We start from the raw sequence: 18,523 nt of genomic DNA on the forward strand, positions 1-18,523 counted from the left end.
ATAAATGAACAAAACATGGATGTGTTGAAAGATTTTATGGAACAGTTTTATGATTCTTATTTGCATAAACACACACACACACACACACACACACACACACACACACACACACAAATTAAAATCCCCTGGATATTTGCACAAGAGAAAGAGAAATTCATAAATGGACATGAGATTTACAGGAATAATAAAAAATAAAAAGTGTTTATTTAGCTGTTATTTTATTCAGTCACAGAATTGAATCATATTCAGACTCTTTATATTAAATTTGATTAATGGGAAGGTCAAAGGTCAGTCAGCATACTTTCCCGATCCGAACGATTTTATTGTCAAAGCCGGCTGGACTGAGGGCTACACAGGTGAACTTGGTGTTCAGGATTTCCGGAGAAAGCACTCTGAACACCATCTTCTCGAGGAGGTACTCCGTCCCATCATGTGACCTGCAAAAACAGTCAGAAGTTCAGTTCAGCTCAAATAAAAACCCCCTGAGATGGTATGAGAAAGGAACCAGACTTGAAAGTGATCCTCAACACTGAAAGTCCATTCATTACAATTTCATTATTATTGAAGGCATCACCTGCATTCATACTGCTCATGATAACTGCAACCCTGAGCCACTTTAGCAGACTGTTTATATTAATTACAGTCTGAATCCATCGTCACAGTTCTCGAGTCGAACCTTCTCAGTAGCTTAATGAGTCTTTCAGACGTTCTTATGTTAAAATAAACATAAAACTCTATTAATGTATAAAATCCACAGGGAAGTTTTGTTACCAACAACGAGTCCATGCTGGTGTGATGTGATTATTTTCTTACAACAGCATGAATAATGTGGACTAATATGCATTTTTAACCATTTAGAGCTACTTTTAATGTCCTGAATAATATAGTGGATGAGAATTCTGAAATGTTCAGAAAACATCACCCTCTACATTTCACTATAGAAAACCAGAACGTGATTATTATTAGCATGAGGTTCAGCAGAACATCTGAAACGTTTTTTAATTTAGAAATAGCACCGGCTGATTGGTTGTGGTATGATAATGATATTGCCTCTTAAAGCTCTTACCTTTTCACTGTAGATATCATGGTGATGTCTTTATGAACCAGTTCTACAAATTCGCCACCAGCCAACCAGTACACCATGGTCTCACGTGGAAGTCCTCCAGGGTTCACTTTACAGGTGATTGTGCAGCTGCTACCTACAACGTGATCGTCATAAACACATGCTCAGGTTTACAAACATCATTTTGTGCCTTAGTGTAGAGAAATGACTGTAAACACACTGAAAATCTCTGCATGTGGAAATGAAGAACAGGAAAACATCTTACTTTCATCCTTTTGCATTATGCTGACAATAGTAGGAGCTCGGACTTGATTATCTGCAGAACGGAATATTCCAGAAGGTTAAAACGATTCAGTTCATGTAACGTGTTAAAAGAATAATTGTGTGTAACAGATCTAATCACGTAAATGTGGGTGAAAATCCTGAGACACGTGTAACTGAAAGAGGAATGTGATGAGTTTGTAAATGAGCTGTAAACATACTGGAACGAGCCGAGCTGTAAGAGCAGTGGAGCAACATGACGGCGCAGATACACACACCGAGAGTTCCTAAACACACAACACACACACAAACATACACATGTTCATCTTACTAACAAAATATTAGCTTTTAAAACCTAAACTATTTGGCCAAAGCTACTGGGACACCCAACATTTCCACACACACGTGGTTCTTCTCCAAACTGTTACACAAAATTAGAGGCACACAATTGTATCAGACATCTTTGGATGCAGCGTAAAATTGCTCCTTTACTTAAACTAGGAGACCCAAACCTGTTCCAGCATGACAATGCCCTTGTGTACAAAGTCAGCTCCATGAAGATGTGAACGCTGACTGCACCCCAGGCCTCCTCACCTTCTCACCTACATCACTACCTGACTTTACTAACACCCTTGTAGCTGAACGAATCTCCACAAATTCTTGTGGAACATCTTCCCAGAAGAGTGAAGCTCATTATAGGATGAAATTACGACAATATGTGGAATGAGATGTTCAAAAAGAACAACAGAGAAATCTAATGGTCAGGTGTCCGCATACTTTTGACCATACAGTGTATTTGTAGATGTATATTATAGTTGTTTTACTTCATAAACATAAACACGAGCAGTAAAATTAAACTAAAACTGGGTTCAAATGTATAGAGCTCAAATGTCTAATAAAACATTCAATTATATGGAAATTTAAGGAAAACGATTAAATCTAATATTAATCTAATATAAATCTAAAACAAAAAACCATTTACAGCTTTTGTGCCCAAAAAAGTGCAAATATTTAAACAAACAACCAATTGAATAAATGAATAAAATGCTTATTGTAAAAAAAAAAAGACAAGCACTTTTACACTTTTCTTGTAAAAAACAAAACAAAAAGTCTCATTTTGCACAAATTGTTTAACATGTAAATAAAACCAGATTATAAAATACATAATAAAAAAGATATGTTTATGATAATTAGACCAACTGGAAGATTATTTATTTTAATATCAGTTTAAAAAGCTACTAAAAACGTTAAATTAGAAGATAAAATCTGATAACTACGATCTTTTTCATTATTATGACGTCAGAATGAAAAGAAATCTCGTTCTCTTGTCTCTGTGCCGCGACACACTGAGAGACTTCAGGGTTTTATTTCAGGATGGAAAGTGAATAAAATTTCAGTGGTTTTGTTTCACATTACAGTTTAAACTTCACTGAAATTTCTGTCCAAGAAAATCCCCAAACATTTACACATTTTAAAAGTGAAACTAAATGATTGCGTCGCTTCATAAACAAATCAGTCAACAATTAACACGAAATACTTTTGACCTAAACACACACACACACACACAAACACAACCACACACACACACACCACGAGGTCAAATAAAATTCCACAATTCTTACTTCTATGTTTAAAAACTTCTATTCTATATGTTCCCACATAATCAACTGTATATTTATTATTTATTTCTTATAATTATCATCATAAACAATTCATATAAATTTTATAAATCACAAGCTCTTGGATGGAATTAACATTTTAATGAATAACGTGTTTTATACACATTTTATACAAATATCCACAAAATGTGTGACTTGTTTAAGAGTTGAAATAAAAGTTTAAAATAAACAATTGATTGTTGGAAATATTTTTTCGGAAATGAAACAGCTGTTAAATCGAAGTACAGCAGTGAAATTAATCTAAAAATTAAGATAAATTATAAACTGCAGGAAACATTTTTAATAAAAAAGAGTCGACTTCTAAAATAATTATAATAATCCTCCAGTTTTCCTCGCAGTGTTTAATCTCATCCTGAACTCCACACGGGTTTATTGTAAAGACATAAAAGCAAAGCCATAACATTCATCTGCAGCAGATTCTCCTCAAAACGGGATGTTTTTTTTTTTTTTAAATCGAATTAAAACTTTAAGAGAAACAAACAGAAGATTTACCTGTGCTGGTGCTGGTGAGACTCCAGATCATGGTTCAGGATTCAGAGCATCAACAGAGAAGCGCCCAGGGTTTTAAACAAACTGTGACGTCCAAGGACTTCCTCCTTCTTGGACAGTGCGTCATGTAAATGAAAAGTAATGCTGGTTTTTATTACCTCATTAATCCAGACTAGTGTGGAAAATTCCACCCACTTTAATTATTTTCCGGAATTAAACAGAATATAGACAGTGAAGGTTTAGAACAATAATAATGTAAAATAAATAAATATCCAAATATAACCGTGTACGCTTTGCTAACACGGACTATCCGGATTAATATTATTAATTTTTTTATCCAGGCTAATAAATACACATGACCAGAGGAACCACGTGACCAGAGCAACCATCAAATATTGTAGAAACGTTTTCACGAATCATGATGATCAGGAATATTCTGTCCTTTTATGTAATACAGTGGATTCATTTTCTGGAAGGTTCTGGAATGGTGTAGTGAGGGGAAAAACAAAAACAAAAAAAAAAAAATATATTTTTTTAATCATCATGTCCATCTGTAATGATACTTTAATGTAAATGATCCAGGAAATTTGGACCATTCAACATCTAAATATCATCTCATGAAATGAATCCTGTCAGACCTCAAAGCTTTAATCAACATTCTCCTTAAATCCCTTTATTTGCCTCGGCGTAGAAACTTCCAAAAAAATCTCAGACACATTTCCCAAAATTTCCCAACAGACAGCACACAATCCTTCAGTCACTCCATCCTGTGACTCTCATGACAGCAAATTCAGTGTAAACGCCGACGCTAAACAAATAAAACGGAGAAATATGATTCAGTCCTGAGCAGTAATGAAACGGTCAGGAACACCAGCATGCTGAAGGTCAGACGCAGGAACGCTTGGAGAAACAAACCCTCCAGATTCCCCTCCACGTTCATGCTGCTGATCACTACAGGGGAAAAAAAAAAACCTCAACACTTCAGTACTGATGAGAAATGAGAGAAGGGATTTTAGTGGGTGAAGTGGGAAAGAAGATTTCATTATAACTGGAAAAAAGTTGAAAAAAAAGGAAGATGAAGAAAAATGTAAATAACCATTTAAAACATTAAGACAGAAAATTCAGAAATGAAGCCAGACCTCGAGCAGTTCTTTTTTTTTTTTTTTTTTTCTTCTTCTCTCTCATTTAAATACACATAAGCACAGTGTGTGCGCCAATATACAGTACATTACACACTCTGGGAGATTACAGTTCCAACCCCAGTGTCCATTAAACCATAGACTGTGTATAGTCTCTGTCTCTGTCTGGGACGGATGTGGCCATTACTCCAGACCCAAGATGTAGTTGATGCCTTGCACCAGTCCGATGATGACCGGCTGCCAGGCTACGAGATAACGAAGCCAGTCCAGGAGCTGCCCGTACATGACATGAGGTCTCTCCCACCTTAAAGTCACTGGTTAAGGAGAAAAAACAACAACCACCTGAACATTTGTGTGTCAATCCAATCAGCCAATCACGAAGCGGCTTGTTTAATTACAGCGGAACATGGTTTTAGAGCATAAACCCAACTATAAAAAGAATATATATAAAAAAAACATTAAATCAATCAATAAATAAAGGTAATAAAAACCAAAAGCTGTCTCTGAGAAAATTCAACATTTTTGAAGCGACAATTTTGTTCAGTTTATTATATAAAACACAAAAATGATGAGGCTTTAAACAGTTTCCAATAATCGAATATAATAAATGATTTATTAGGAGTAATTTAAAGTTTAATAAAAGCAGAACGTTATCTCAGGGACTTTGGAGAGAAACCTGGTCTGGTCCTCTCCTGTCAGAGCTCAGCCGGATCCAGGGTTAGGCGACATACTTTTCACTTTTGTGCAGTTCTAATATGTTTATGTTTATTTTTATTATTTATTTCTTGCAGAATTCTGTATAAAGTCTCCAACCTTCACATAAGTAAAGTCTTTCTGAAGAGATGAAACTCCTGGGCTTTTGCTTGATATAAAATACATATATCTATACTTTTATTATAAATAAATAAATAAATAAACAAACTAAATATTTAACAACTTAAAATAATAATCAATTGAATAAATGTCTTTCAATTTATATTTATATGTAGGAACTTTTAAATAGTCTTAGTTATTATTATTAAATAAATTCTAATTAATGATTTAATTTGATCATTATACTCATTTTATTTAATTGATGAACTTAAAAATATTTTAGGGAATAAAATAATTATTATAATAATATAAGGGCAGTATTACAGTATAAATATACCATTTAATGTCTCCAATTACAGTTTTAATGGATCAATGACCAATTAAAAGAGTGCTTGGTGCGTGTGTGTGTGTGTGTGTGTGATTTTCAGACGGCTGATTTGATATGTTTTGACATGAACGATGAGGGCTGAAGCTCATGAGCTGATTAACACGAGAGCTGAGTAACTGCACAGCTGTTCCTAATAAAGTGGCAGGTTTGAGGGTTGATTTAAAAAAAAAAAAAAAAAAAAAAAAACAGTAAAATTCCCCCAAAAAAACATGGTGATATCATCACGTGTTCTTTATGATTGTGTGTGTGATTGATACAAGTTAAAAATCAATGCTGTTATTTCTGAACTAAATGTTCCTAAATCCCGGGTTTCCAGTTAGAACAGGGCAATCAGGCGGCTTCACGTTTAGTGCGTCACACAAAAACATCAGCATTCAGAACAAGTTTCAGTAAATAGATACATCATGTTACACCACTTCTTACTAGTAAATCATCACCTGGGTTTGTTTCACTTTTATTTTGTATGAAACTACTGGATGAGTCGAGTGCTGTTTCTCCAGAACTACCTCAATGCACCATCATCCGTAAACAACGAGGAAACTCGACACAAGATTAAATCTCTCTCACACACACACACACACACACACACACACACACACACACACACACACACACACACACACACACACACACACACACACTCAATTTCCTGTAAACTGCAGAAGTTTTTACACTGTACACAGGGAAGCCCAGGGATTAGACAATGATCAGTGCAAATAGGCAAAACTCAGCACAGAGAGAGAGAGGGAGAGGGGGAGAGAGAGAGAGAGAGAGAGAGAGAGAGAGCTTTTTCCAGATGAATTTTAGGGAACATACATTTTGGTAAACACCTCAAGCCAATGTTTACTGTATCAAATCTAAATTACAATTATGTTTATTATAAGTCAAAACTCTGTTTTCTCTCCGTCCCTTTCACATCAGTCTGTCTTTAAAAAAGCTGAAAATATTTGGTGGTGATTTTTGACAAATTTCACATTTCAGTCAGTCTCTCTCTCTCTCTCTCTCTCTCCATCATTCTGTCTGTTTATCCCTCTCAGTCTATCGGTTTATCCGTCTTCCACTTTTAGCCAAACAATAATGCATGAATATAACAAAATCACACACTCACACACTGAGAAAGGATACGGATTACTGAACATTCTCTTCAGGTCCACCTTTTCTTTGCAGTATGGGCATGTCTGTTTCTTACCCACAATGCACCACCCTCGTATGCAGAACTCATGAAATCTGTGAAAAAATCAGTTAAGGAAAGAAATACAGCCGTGATCCAGACTTAAAGTTTAAAATGTTAATAAAATCATCACTCAGGTTAAAAAAAGAACAGGTTTTATCCACTGCTTTAATGGTTTCAGTTCAGACTCAATCACATGACCTTTTCTGATGATATTTAAGTTCGTGCCCTACAGTAGCAGATCCTTAGAAGTAAAAATTGAGTCAGTCTGTTTTTTTGCATCTCTCTCTCTCTCTCTCTCTCTCTCTCTCTCTCACACACACACACACACACACTCCATTCTCTTTCTAAATGTTGCTCATTTCATAAGAGTTCATAAAAAGGAAGGAGCTCATGAAGAGCACAGAATTTTAAAGTGAAGAGCGTAAAGAGCGAGGAGTTTGAGAAGAGCAAAGAGTTTGTGAAGAGCGAGGAGTTTGTGAAGATTGTGAAGAGCGAGGAGTTTGTGAGGAGCGAGGAGTTTGTGAAGATTGCGAAGAGCGAGGAGTTTGCGAAGAGCGAGGAGTTTGAAGATTGTGAAGCGCGAGGAGTTTGTGAAGATTGTGAAGAGCGAGGAGTTTGTGAAGAGCGAGGAGTTTGCGAAGAAGAGCAAGGAGTTTCTGAAGAGCGAGGAGACCTTGAAGGGCGAGGAGTTTGTGAAGATTGTGAAGAGCGAGGAGTTTGTGAAGAAGAGCAAGGAGTTTCTGAAGAGCGAGGAGAGCTTGACGGGCGAGGAGTTTGTGAAGATTGTAAAGAGCGAGGAGTTTGTGAAAAGCGAGGAGTTTGCTCACCCTCAGGTCTGGTTGGATCGATGCAGGGAATAAAATCAGGGCTAAAATGTTGTTACACGACACAAACCCCCACCTTTATAATGAAATCCCTGCAGAAACGCAGACCGAGTCGTTTACTGCGACCACTGACGTGTGACTGGTTACTCAGCTCTGCTTTTTTTTTCAGTAGTAACACGTTTCTAAAGGTCTGGGATCCAATTCATTTGAAGATTATGATGTAATTGTGGTGTAACTGTGATGTAATTGTGGTATAATTTTGGTTACGGCGCAAACCGTAGACAAAACGCGGCACTAAGAGGAAGCTTCGGCTGGGTGAAAGACGTGACGCAGCAGTGGATAATGAGTCTGTGCGAAACGTTAAAGGTCAACCAATGTCCATTATGTAAATTACGAAATAAAGCAAGAGCAGAAACGTCACAGAACGAGTGCAATCATTTGACCACCATCTTCATCTCATCGCCAGAATACCAATTCATGATAACGGTCCAGTGGAGATGCGGAACTTCTGTGTGTAAACATAAAACCATGTGCGAAAATAAACACGATGCTCAAACACAGCAACACACACACACTCAATTCTCTGTTTATAGTCTATGGAAAATAAATGAAGGTTTTCCCTGCAGTGACACACACGTTCAGACCAGTCAGAGATCAACGTGACGACAGACAGAACACCCACTTCCTTTTTTTGTGTTGTTTGTTGCTGCAACTCTTCAGAAACCGCTGAGTGAAAATATAATTATAGGAGTTTTAGTCACATTTATTTCCTCATTGTTCCTCGTGATTTCACAATTTTAACTGCTTTTCTTATCCTATAATGACTTCATGATTTTTTTTTTGTTCTTACACCTGTGTAGATTTATTTCGCTTTTGGTGTTGTATAGTTATTAACTCGTAAGTGCAGGACTATTTTTGTGTGTGTAATTATTCCTGGAGTGTAACCCAGCCATTAGGGAGGCACAAGCCAGTGCATTCTTAGTGCCGGTCCCAAGCCCGGGTAAATGGGGAGGGTTGCGTTAGGAAGGGCATCCAGCGTAAAACGTGCCAAATCAAATATGCGGATCACAAATGAGAATTTCATACCGGATCGGTCGAGGCCCGGGTTAACATGAAGTGGTAGATGGTGTACCTAGGAAAGAACGGTTGGTGATTGGGGCGGACTTTAATGGGCATGTAGGTGAAGGGAACAGAGGTGACGAGGAGGTGATGGGTAGGTATGGTTTTAAGGAGAGGAATGTGGAAGGGCAGATGGTGGTAGATTTTGCTATAAGGATGGAATTGGCAGTGGTGAACACTTATTTTAAGAAGAAGGAGGATCATAGGGTGACGTATAAGAGTGGAGGAAGGTGCACACAGGTGGACTATGTGCTATGCAGGAGATGCAACCTGAAGGAGATTGGAGACTGTAAGGTGTTGGCAGGGGACAGTGTAGCTAGACAGCATAGGATGGTGGTCTGTAGGATGGTTTTGGAGGCGAAGAAGAAGAGGAGGAGAGTGAGGACTGAAAGAAGAATAAGATGGTGGAAACTGAAGGAGGAAGAGTGTAGTGAGGTTCAGGGAAGAGGTCAGAGAGAGGCTCAGTGGTGTTAAGGAGGTGTTGGATGATTGGGCAACTACTGCAGGAGTGATGAGGGAGGCAGCTAGAAAAGTACTTGGTGTGACATCTGGAAATAGAAAGGAAGACAAGGAGACGTGGTGGTGGAATGAGGAAGTGCAGGAGAGCATAAGGAGAAAGAGGTTGGCAAAACAGAAGTGGGATAGACAGAGTGATGAGAAAAGTAGGCAGGAGTACAAGGAGATGCGGCAGCAGGTTAAGAGGATGTGGCGAAAGCCAAGGAAAAGGCATATGAGGAGCTGTATGAGAGGTTGGACACTAAGGAAGGAGAAAAGGATTTGTACCGATTAGCCAGGCAGAGGGACCGAGCTGGAAAGGATGTACTGCAAGTTAGAGCAGTAAAGGATGGAGAGGGAAATGTGTTGACTAGTGAGGAGAGTGTGTTGAGAAGGTGGAGGGAGTATTTTGAGCAGCTGATGAATGAGGAAAATCAGAGAGAGAGAAGGTTGGATGATGTGGAGTTGGTGAAGCAGGATGTAGATAGGATTAGTAAGGAGGAAGTGAGAGCAGCGATTAAGAGGATGAAGAGTGGAAAGTCGGTTGGACCAGATGACATACCGTAGAAGCGTGAGATGTTTAGGAGAGATGGCAGTGGAGTTTTTGACCAGATTGTTTAACAGGATTTTGGAAGGTGAGAAGATGCCTGAGGAATGGAGAAGAGTGTGCTGGTACCGATCTTTAAGCATAAAGGAGATGTGCAGACCTGCAGTAACTACAGGGGAATTAAGTTGATCAGTCACACCATGAAGTTATGGGAAAGAGTAGTGGAAGCCAGGCTGAGAGAAGAGGTGACCATCTGTGAGCAACAGTATGGTTTCATGCCGAGGAAGAGCACCACAGATGCCTTATTTGCTTTGAGAATGTTGATGGAGAAGTATAGAGAAGGACAGAAGGAATTGCATTGTGTATTTGTGGATTTAGAGAAGGCGTCGACAGAGTGCCAAGAGAGGAGTTGTGGTATTGTATGAGGAAGTCAGGTGTGTCAGAGAAGTATGTGAGGGTGGTGCAGGACATGTATGAGGACAGTGTGACGGCAGTGAAGTGTGCAGTAGGTATGACAGACTGGTTTAGGGTGAAGGTTGGACTGCATCAAGGATCGCCCTGAGCCCTTTCCTGTTTGCAGTGGTGATGGACAGGTTGACGGACGAGGTCAGACAGGAGTCTCCTGGACTATGATGTTTGCGGATGATATTGTGATTTGTTGTGAGAGTAGGGAGCAGGTTGAGAAGAGCCTGGAGAGGTGGAGATATGCGCTGGAGAGAAGGGGAATGAAACTCAGTAGGAGTAAGACAGAATACATGTGTGTGAATGAGAGGGAGGGCAGTGGAGTGGTTCGGTTGCAGGAGAAGAGCTTGGAAGGTGGAGGAATTCAGGTACCTGGGGTCAACAGTGCAAAGTAATGGAGAGTGTGTTAGAGAAGTGAAGAAAAGAGTGCAGGCAGGGTGGAGTGGGTGGAGAAGAGTGACAGGAGTGATTTGTGATAGTAGGGTATCTGCAAAATTGAAAGGGAAAGTTTATAGGACTGTGGTGAGACCTGCGATGTTGTATGGTTTAGAGACAGTGGCATTGAGTAAAAGGCAGGAGGTGGAGCTGGAGATAGCAGAGCTGAAGATGTTGAGGTTTTCGTTGGGAGTGACGAGGATGGATAAGATTAGAAATGAGTTTATTAGAGGGACAGCATGTAGGATGTTTTGGTGACAAGGTGAGGGAGGCGAGATTGAGATGGTTTGGACATGTGCAGAGGAGGGACATGAATTATATTGGTAGGAGAATGCTGAGGATGGAGCCACCAGGTAGGAGGAAAAGAGGAAGGCCAAGAAGGAGGTTCATGGATGTGGTGAGGGAAGACATGCAGGTAGTTGGTGTAAAAGAGGCAGATGTAGAGGACAGGGTGGTATGGAGACGGATGATCCGCTGTGGCGACCCCTAATGGGAGCAGCCGAAAGAAGAAGAAGAAGAGGAAGAAGAATTATTCCTGGAGTGTATCAGGAATTTAAAATAAGAAGACTGCAGTGTTTTTTCCTCATACTTCTAAAGGAAATGAGTGATAAAAAAAAAAAACCCAGGTAACACAGGATACACACCGTGTGAAACGACCTTCTGGGAAATACTCGCTGTGTTCTTTAGTAGAAACATCAAGGAAGTGTGTTGTGTGCTTTATTTTGTAGAAACATTCAGGAAGCTTTTCACATCCCCAACCAAAACTAACTTCCAATTCGAGTTCACAGTCAAAACACACACACACACACACACACACACGCTACAGTCATGTGACTGAAACGAGTTCATTCGGTACGAGTTGATCAGACGAACACGTCGTAGCGAGGAAGGATACACATGGTTGCACGACAGCCTGTAGGTGTTCTCCATGATCCCCTCTTCGTCCACACTCACCAGGATGGGCTGACCGCAGACGGCACAGATGCTGTCCGAGAGGTGTTTAGTGGGCATTCCTGATGCGCTGTAAAACTGACAACAACGCCGCAAAGGTGACAAAATCAATATCTAAACGCTTTCAGCCCTCTTCCACATACACCACTGGAAAAACAACACATTTACTAGAACGTTCTCCTTCTCGCAGGGTTTTCGTCAGGAGCGATACAAAAACCTACAGGAGATACTCACGCCGACTGTGGAAGCCATGAAGTCTGCGCACATCTCGGCAAAATCCCTGCCCAGGACGCCGTAATAGAGTCCGTAAAAGAGCATGGAAACGCCAAAATCCATGGAATCTTCCGGCTTTATTCTGAGAAATAAAGGTGAAGAAAAGGGGCGTGTTTTAATTCCTCTAGTAATCAACAGAGGTAGAAGGAGTCATGAAATATTCAGTAGTAAAAATACTACTGTAACGACATTCTAATTAAGTATGTTAGCGGCTCTAAAATTCTACTTAATTACTCGAATTCTCAAACTAGTTGTTTACAATTTATGGAACACTTTTAAAAATAAAAAAAAGACAAATAAATAACTACAGTCTATAATTTGAGTCTAATGTGAGTTGTGCACTTTTGAAGCAAAAAGTTGTCATTTATGAAAACGAGAAAAATCACAACTGCAATCAGTTTCCCCCTGCATTATTTTCTTTTTTTTACTAAGTAACTATTATGATTTAAAATGTAGTTAAGTACAAAACTTCAAACAAAACATACTTAAAAAAAAAATACAGATTTTAAAAACCACTTTAAAATGTAGAAGTCACAGTAACGTGAGTAAACGTAATTCGTTGATGATCAATACGTTAACGAGATGCAGGTTAATTTTCTGATTATTAGCATTTAATGTTTAATGACTCGTTATGTTTAACATCGTTTCCATGACAGTGTATTTTACACGACTCGCTCATAGCATGTGACTGTAGTGCGAGACAATGTCGTGATGACTCACATCACATCACATGACTTAGGATTCCATGGGCGGTTCCCTGTCATATAATCCTTTAATCTACTTATAATATAAAATATACATTATGCTGTTTTAAAACACTAGAAGTAAACATCTTTTTTTTAGGACCTGTGACTTGCTGGAGATTTATATAATGAGCCTCATTTTATATATATAGTAATGTTATAAATAATTATGGAAATTTACACACACATATATAATTATATATATTATAATTATCCATAATTACTAACACCACAGTTTGAACACGTGACTGTGGAATCTATTCTCGCTCTTCCAAATGCTCACGTGGGCATTTCAGATTTCTAGGTGGTTTCTGGAAACCATAAAATCATGCTTTGAGATGTCTGGAACAGTTGTGTTTTCAACAGTTTTGAGGAAAAACCACTCGTGTGTGGAAAAGGCGGATGTCCCAATACTTTTGGCCATACAATTATATAAAGGTTTTTCAGTTTCAGAAATGTTTTAAACAGAAACGTTACTTGTTCACGTGTCCAGCGGCCTAAAAACAGGACGGATGTTTATGTAGCTCTGGAGGTGCGTACATTTTAGAATGCCACGTCTTTGCTTTGAAATCGGCGTGTGTTCGACTCACCTAAATATCAGATTGATGCCAAAGAGGGTGAACATGACTACACTGTATCCCACAATGCCTGTCGTGTAGCTGATCTTGTACAGTAGGAGAAACCATTTGTAAACCAATCTAGAGAGAGAGAGAGAGAGAGAGAGAGAGAGAGAGAGAGAGAGAGAAACACAGAACTCTAATGGGTCATGGTCAAGTCATGAAGATGTTACAGAACAGAAGTCGAGTTCATTCTGAAGAACAGATAATCCCCATAATCTGATGAGTTTTTACTTCCTCTCAGAATCCCTTCCCCCCCCATTTACTTCTGCATCTTTATCCAGACTGACCCACAATCACCACCAGGGTTAAGGGCTTTGCTCAGGAGCCCAGAGGTCCACCCCAAGCCCAGACCCAACTCCTGGTGCACTGTGATGTATTACCTGGGCGTGGTGCACTCCAGGGGTTTGCGAGTGGCGCGAAACGTGATGAACGCGGTCACGACCGAGAAGATGAACCACGTCACCAAGAACCTCCACCAGTGCAGCTTTGTGGTGAAGTACAAAGGCACCACCCACATCTGAAACAGGGTCACCAACTGTAGAACAATGAGAACATGAGCATTTCTAACTCCTAAAGGTTTCCAAAATAAAAACAGGGGGTTGTGACAACAAAGTGACGAACGGCTACTTATATTTAACCATTGTCTATTTATAACCAGGTTCTTTCAGAAATTGCTTTAGTTTCTGTGATATCATGAGATCCTACTCGCGATGACTCACACAATTACGCCATTGTTCTCCTCCGTTTCAAAGGTTACGAACGTGGAAGACGTCGCTCGTGCAGCATGGGGTAACTGCTGTAAAATAAAAGCGTGCAAGTTTCCTCGTCTGCCTTCTTTTACTTCCCCAAAACAAACAAAAAAAACATTTGTAGTCGTAATACAGCGAATGATATTTGGACCAGAGAAGGAAAGCACGACAACAACCACGGAATTTCGATGAGCATCAGATGCAGCGTCACACGGACGTCGCAACATTAAGACCCGTTTAAAATGATGAAAGAACCAAAACTGAAACGATTCCTCGACTAATTCAAATACAAAAATAATAAAATCAAGGCAAATTATTTCGTTCATTTCATTAAACATGACAGCTTTTAAAGTTCGGGATCATTTCAAAATAAAACAAATTAAAAAAAGTTTTTAATTTTAAGTAATTTGAAATTGATTTTTGTATTTTTTTTCATATATTGGTACTTTGATGTAATATGTGACCTTTGGCACGTAATGAATCGGTATCTGCGGTAATTTCCCCGTCACGAGAAATTCCCGACCGGATCGACACACTCGTCTGTTCACTCGCACAATAACCAATTTCGGTTGTAATTTCCCAGTAACTCAGTGCTCCAAATATTTATCCTGTAGGTGATAAAAGTTGGGCAATGGTGTAACTATAGGTCAAAGGTCACACTGCAAGCACTGACAAGAAATTCAAAACTTAAATCTGGCGTTCAGTTCGTATTAAAAAGATAATGAGCGAAACAGCGCCATCTAGTGTTGAATCTGCGGAATAACCCGAAGTCTTTGTTTTTAATCATTAATTTAAAAAAATATATATAATATATTTACAACGTTTCAATTGCAGGAAAAATTACGTCTATTATATTAAAAAATAATTGCAAGATAATTTTACATAGCTATATTTTAGCAGAGTGTCTCTGCACACTAGGAAAGCACTATCCGCCCTCTTCTGCATTCACGTGCTGGCAGATGTAACCAAACAGCACATTTTTTTATTTTAAAATAGAGCAAACATTATAAAAAAAAAATATATATATAATAATAATAATAAAGTATGGATTGTATGTTTGTTTATAAGGGCTTTTCATGTGCAGAAATCTACACGAGTAGAATCCTGGTGTTCCTCAGGTGAGAGGGTGAACAGTGAAGGTTTGTGTATGTCGGCGCTCGAGCGTACTCACGTTGTAGGACTTGGCGTGCCTCTGTTTCCACTGCACCAGGACGAGCTGAGCGATGACGAGCGTGACGATGAGGATGAGCACCATCTCGGCGTGCATGGCTTCGTGCCCTTTGTGCTTGGCATGCATTCTGGCATGTTCCAGTCTGTCATACAAACAAACAAACAAAAAAACCCACATCAATCAGTATGTATTTAAGAGAAAGACACAATAGATAATAACTAATGAAACACCTCCACCTAGTGGCAAATAGCGGAATGTACCCGTATTTTAAATTAAAAGACAAATTAATATTTAGCAAAAAATTTAAGCTGAAAAAAGGAATTATATATAATAGAGAGAGAGAAAGAAAGAAAGCTGTTCATATTTTTTTACATTTTGTATTAGAATTTTTCTTAAGTAAACATTGAGCTGCATTTTTTACATGAATTAATGATAAAAATAATACACTAATGACACAGAACATAAATAAAGTAGCAGCTCTTTCCAGGATAATTGATTCATTTATTATTTAATAGATTCACAAGAAAAAAACAAACAAAAAAACTGATTACTGATCAATCATCAGTTCATCATATCTTTATCATTTCTCTATAAAGTAAATATTCTCTCTCAGTCCGGTTCCACTCGTTTGCCGAGCGACATTTACTGAGGCTTACGGTAAACATTGAGTCACACCCGAGTGTATTTTGGCATCAAGAGTCCACCAGAAAGGACAATTACAAACCCCCCACACACACAAACACCAACAAACCCCCCCAAAAAAAACAGTGTAAATGTAATAATCAGTGACGGAATGAGAATCGGCTGAAAAGACCACATGGTTGTGATTAGAGAAAAAGATCGGATACGAGCGTCTGAAACGAGACCGTATCCCCGATTCGTCTGTGTCTATTCAGAAATTATTACATTTTATTTGGAAAAAGAAAACAGAAAAGACAGACCTCCACTTCTCCTCCGGGGAAAGCTGCGAGAGGTCGATCTAAAGGGGAAAAATTACAGTCTGGTAAAAAAAATAAAAATAAAGAGCACACAAAAAACAAAAACCCAACACAGATGAACAAAAATAAATAAACAATCAACAGGAACAGGAGCAGAGTGTAGAAATTACTCTTATGATACTAATATTCTGTAACAGATTATTTCAGATCTTATATTGTGTAACACACACACACACACACACACACACACACACACACACACACACAGAGCACCGTAAAAAAGTAGGTCCCCATTATAGTTATTAATGAAACGGAATGTAAATCGGGGATCAGGCAGGATCTCATATCAGGGATCTCTATAACTGAGGCTGATACGATTCACGTCTCGATTTATAGCCAACGATACGATACAATAAATATGAATTATCAATTTACTTATCAATTTACAATTTAATTTAAGTGCCTTCTGACTTCTAACTCATGACCCCTTTCACACACAAGAAAGAAACCCAGATGTTGTTTTCCTGTTGTGTGTGCAGGAAGTTGCAGCTCTGCCTCTGCCATGTTAATCTGTATTCTATGTGACTGTCTACACGCGCTCGAGAAACGAGGAGAAATCGATCTCTATAGTAAATATTGGTCACAAATTATTGGTCACATTCTAAATAATAAAAGTAAATAAAAAAAAAAAAGAAAAAGAAAAAATTTTATCCAATTTTTTTTTTATAATTGATGCATCACATTAACTTTTCAGCTTCAAATAAAATTACTGAAACCAGTGATATAAAATAATTTCCTTGTGCATTTTTATATGTTTATATGAAGATAATTTACACATTATTTGCACATACAATATTAATATTTAATCTGCAAAAAATCTGAAAATTAAAAACTGTAAAGATTTTTTATAATAGCAAAAAGAAATCAACAATTTTGCTCCTTACAGTCTGTCTGTAAATATTGATATTGTAAAAAAAAAAAAAAAAAAAAAAAGATAAGTGATATATAAAATATAAAAGATTTTAAATCATACACCGGCTCTGTTAATGAAAGAACTTTGTGTAGTGTTTACATATTTATTTTAGATTTAAAGTCAGTATTATAAAATATCACGGTTTATTTAATATAAAATGTTTCGCCGTGAAGAAAAAAATATCAAATTAAATTAAATCAGTGAGCTGGCTAAAGGGAGAAATGAGACCGTATCCCAAATCACAGAGCAAACCCTTAAACTCTACTTGCTCCCTACTTCAGTACTTGACATACTGTGAGGAAGAAAAATGGCGTCCGTATTCTAGTGCGCTACCCAAATTAGAAAGAGCAATTTGGGACGCGGCCCCCTCGCCTGTCGTATCGCCAATCAGAGCCGTTAGCAGTTAGCATTTAGCCTCTGGTTTACTCCGGTTCCGTCAGCAACCCGAAGAGCGAATAATTCGCGCGCGGAGACTGTCCGTATTGAAAAATATATATGAAAAAATAAACCACAACAAGCCCCACGGATCCGTCGTTACCTGCGCGCCGTCGTGGACGTGCCCGTGGTCGTGGTCGTGTTCTACGCCGTCCACCTCCACCTCGAACACCCCCGCCATCTTAGGGAGTGCTGACGCCAACCCGGCTGTTCCGGCAACTTCCGGGTGACGCGCGCCTCCGAACCAATCAGAACGCAGCATCCGTGTCCGCGCTTCCGTTTTTTTTTTTTTTTTTTCGCAAAAGGAGTGCGACGGTTTTAGGGTATAAATACAATTCAATTTAATAAACACCCGCTTTTTGGCCTGGAACCTGATTTACAAACATCATTTCATTCCTCATTATTACTATACGCGGTGGAATAAAAAATGCTCGAGACTAGTTTTGTAACACACCAACAGATGGCAGCACAAGGCTGCACACACAGTCACAGGGAGCACCGACCGTCATAAGAAGATCGGATCATTTTAGCAACAGAAGATTGAGACATTTATTTAAGAAACACAATCGTTTCTTCCTCTTATCTTGTGTCCTATTGGAATGGATTATTTAATCAGAATCAGAATATTTTATTGACCCCACAGGGAAATTGTTTGTTTCAGTTTCTCAGAGTATACAATTAAAGTAAAAATAAAATATCAGAAATGTTAAATAAAACACATTAAGTATAGATGCTGTACATTCAATAAATTTCCTAAATTATTAATATATACTGTATGGAAA

General features: G+C 38.4%; 1 protein-coding gene across 1 annotated transcript; it reads right to left on the reverse strand.

Annotated features, from left to right (window-relative positions):
* Nucleotides 1-182: 182 nt before the first annotated feature.
* On the reverse strand, nucleotides 183-18,018 carry rnf121 (ring finger protein 121). The gene is made up of 13 exons (XM_046868235.1): nucleotides 17,845-18,018; nucleotides 16,337-16,374; nucleotides 15,396-15,537; nucleotides 13,856-14,010; nucleotides 13,446-13,553; nucleotides 12,074-12,194; nucleotides 11,784-11,917; nucleotides 6,958-7,059; nucleotides 3,496-4,935; nucleotides 1,546-1,611; nucleotides 1,329-1,379; nucleotides 1,067-1,199; nucleotides 183-437 (listed from the first exon to the last, which is right to left on the reverse strand). Exons 1-9 carry the CDS (start codon nucleotides 18,001-18,003, stop codon nucleotides 4,815-4,817), a joined length of 1,080 nt encoding a protein of 359 aa, XP_046724191.1. The 5' UTR covers nucleotides 18,004-18,018; the 3' UTR covers nucleotides 183-437; nucleotides 1,067-1,199; nucleotides 1,329-1,379; nucleotides 1,546-1,611; nucleotides 3,496-4,814.
* Nucleotides 18,019-18,523: the final 505 nt, after the last annotated feature.

Source organism: Silurus meridionalis, chromosome 15, assembly GCF_014805685.1.
Source record: "Silurus meridionalis isolate SWU-2019-XX chromosome 15, ASM1480568v1, whole genome shotgun sequence".
NCBI lineage: Eukaryota > Metazoa > Chordata > Actinopteri > Siluriformes > Siluridae > Silurus > Silurus meridionalis.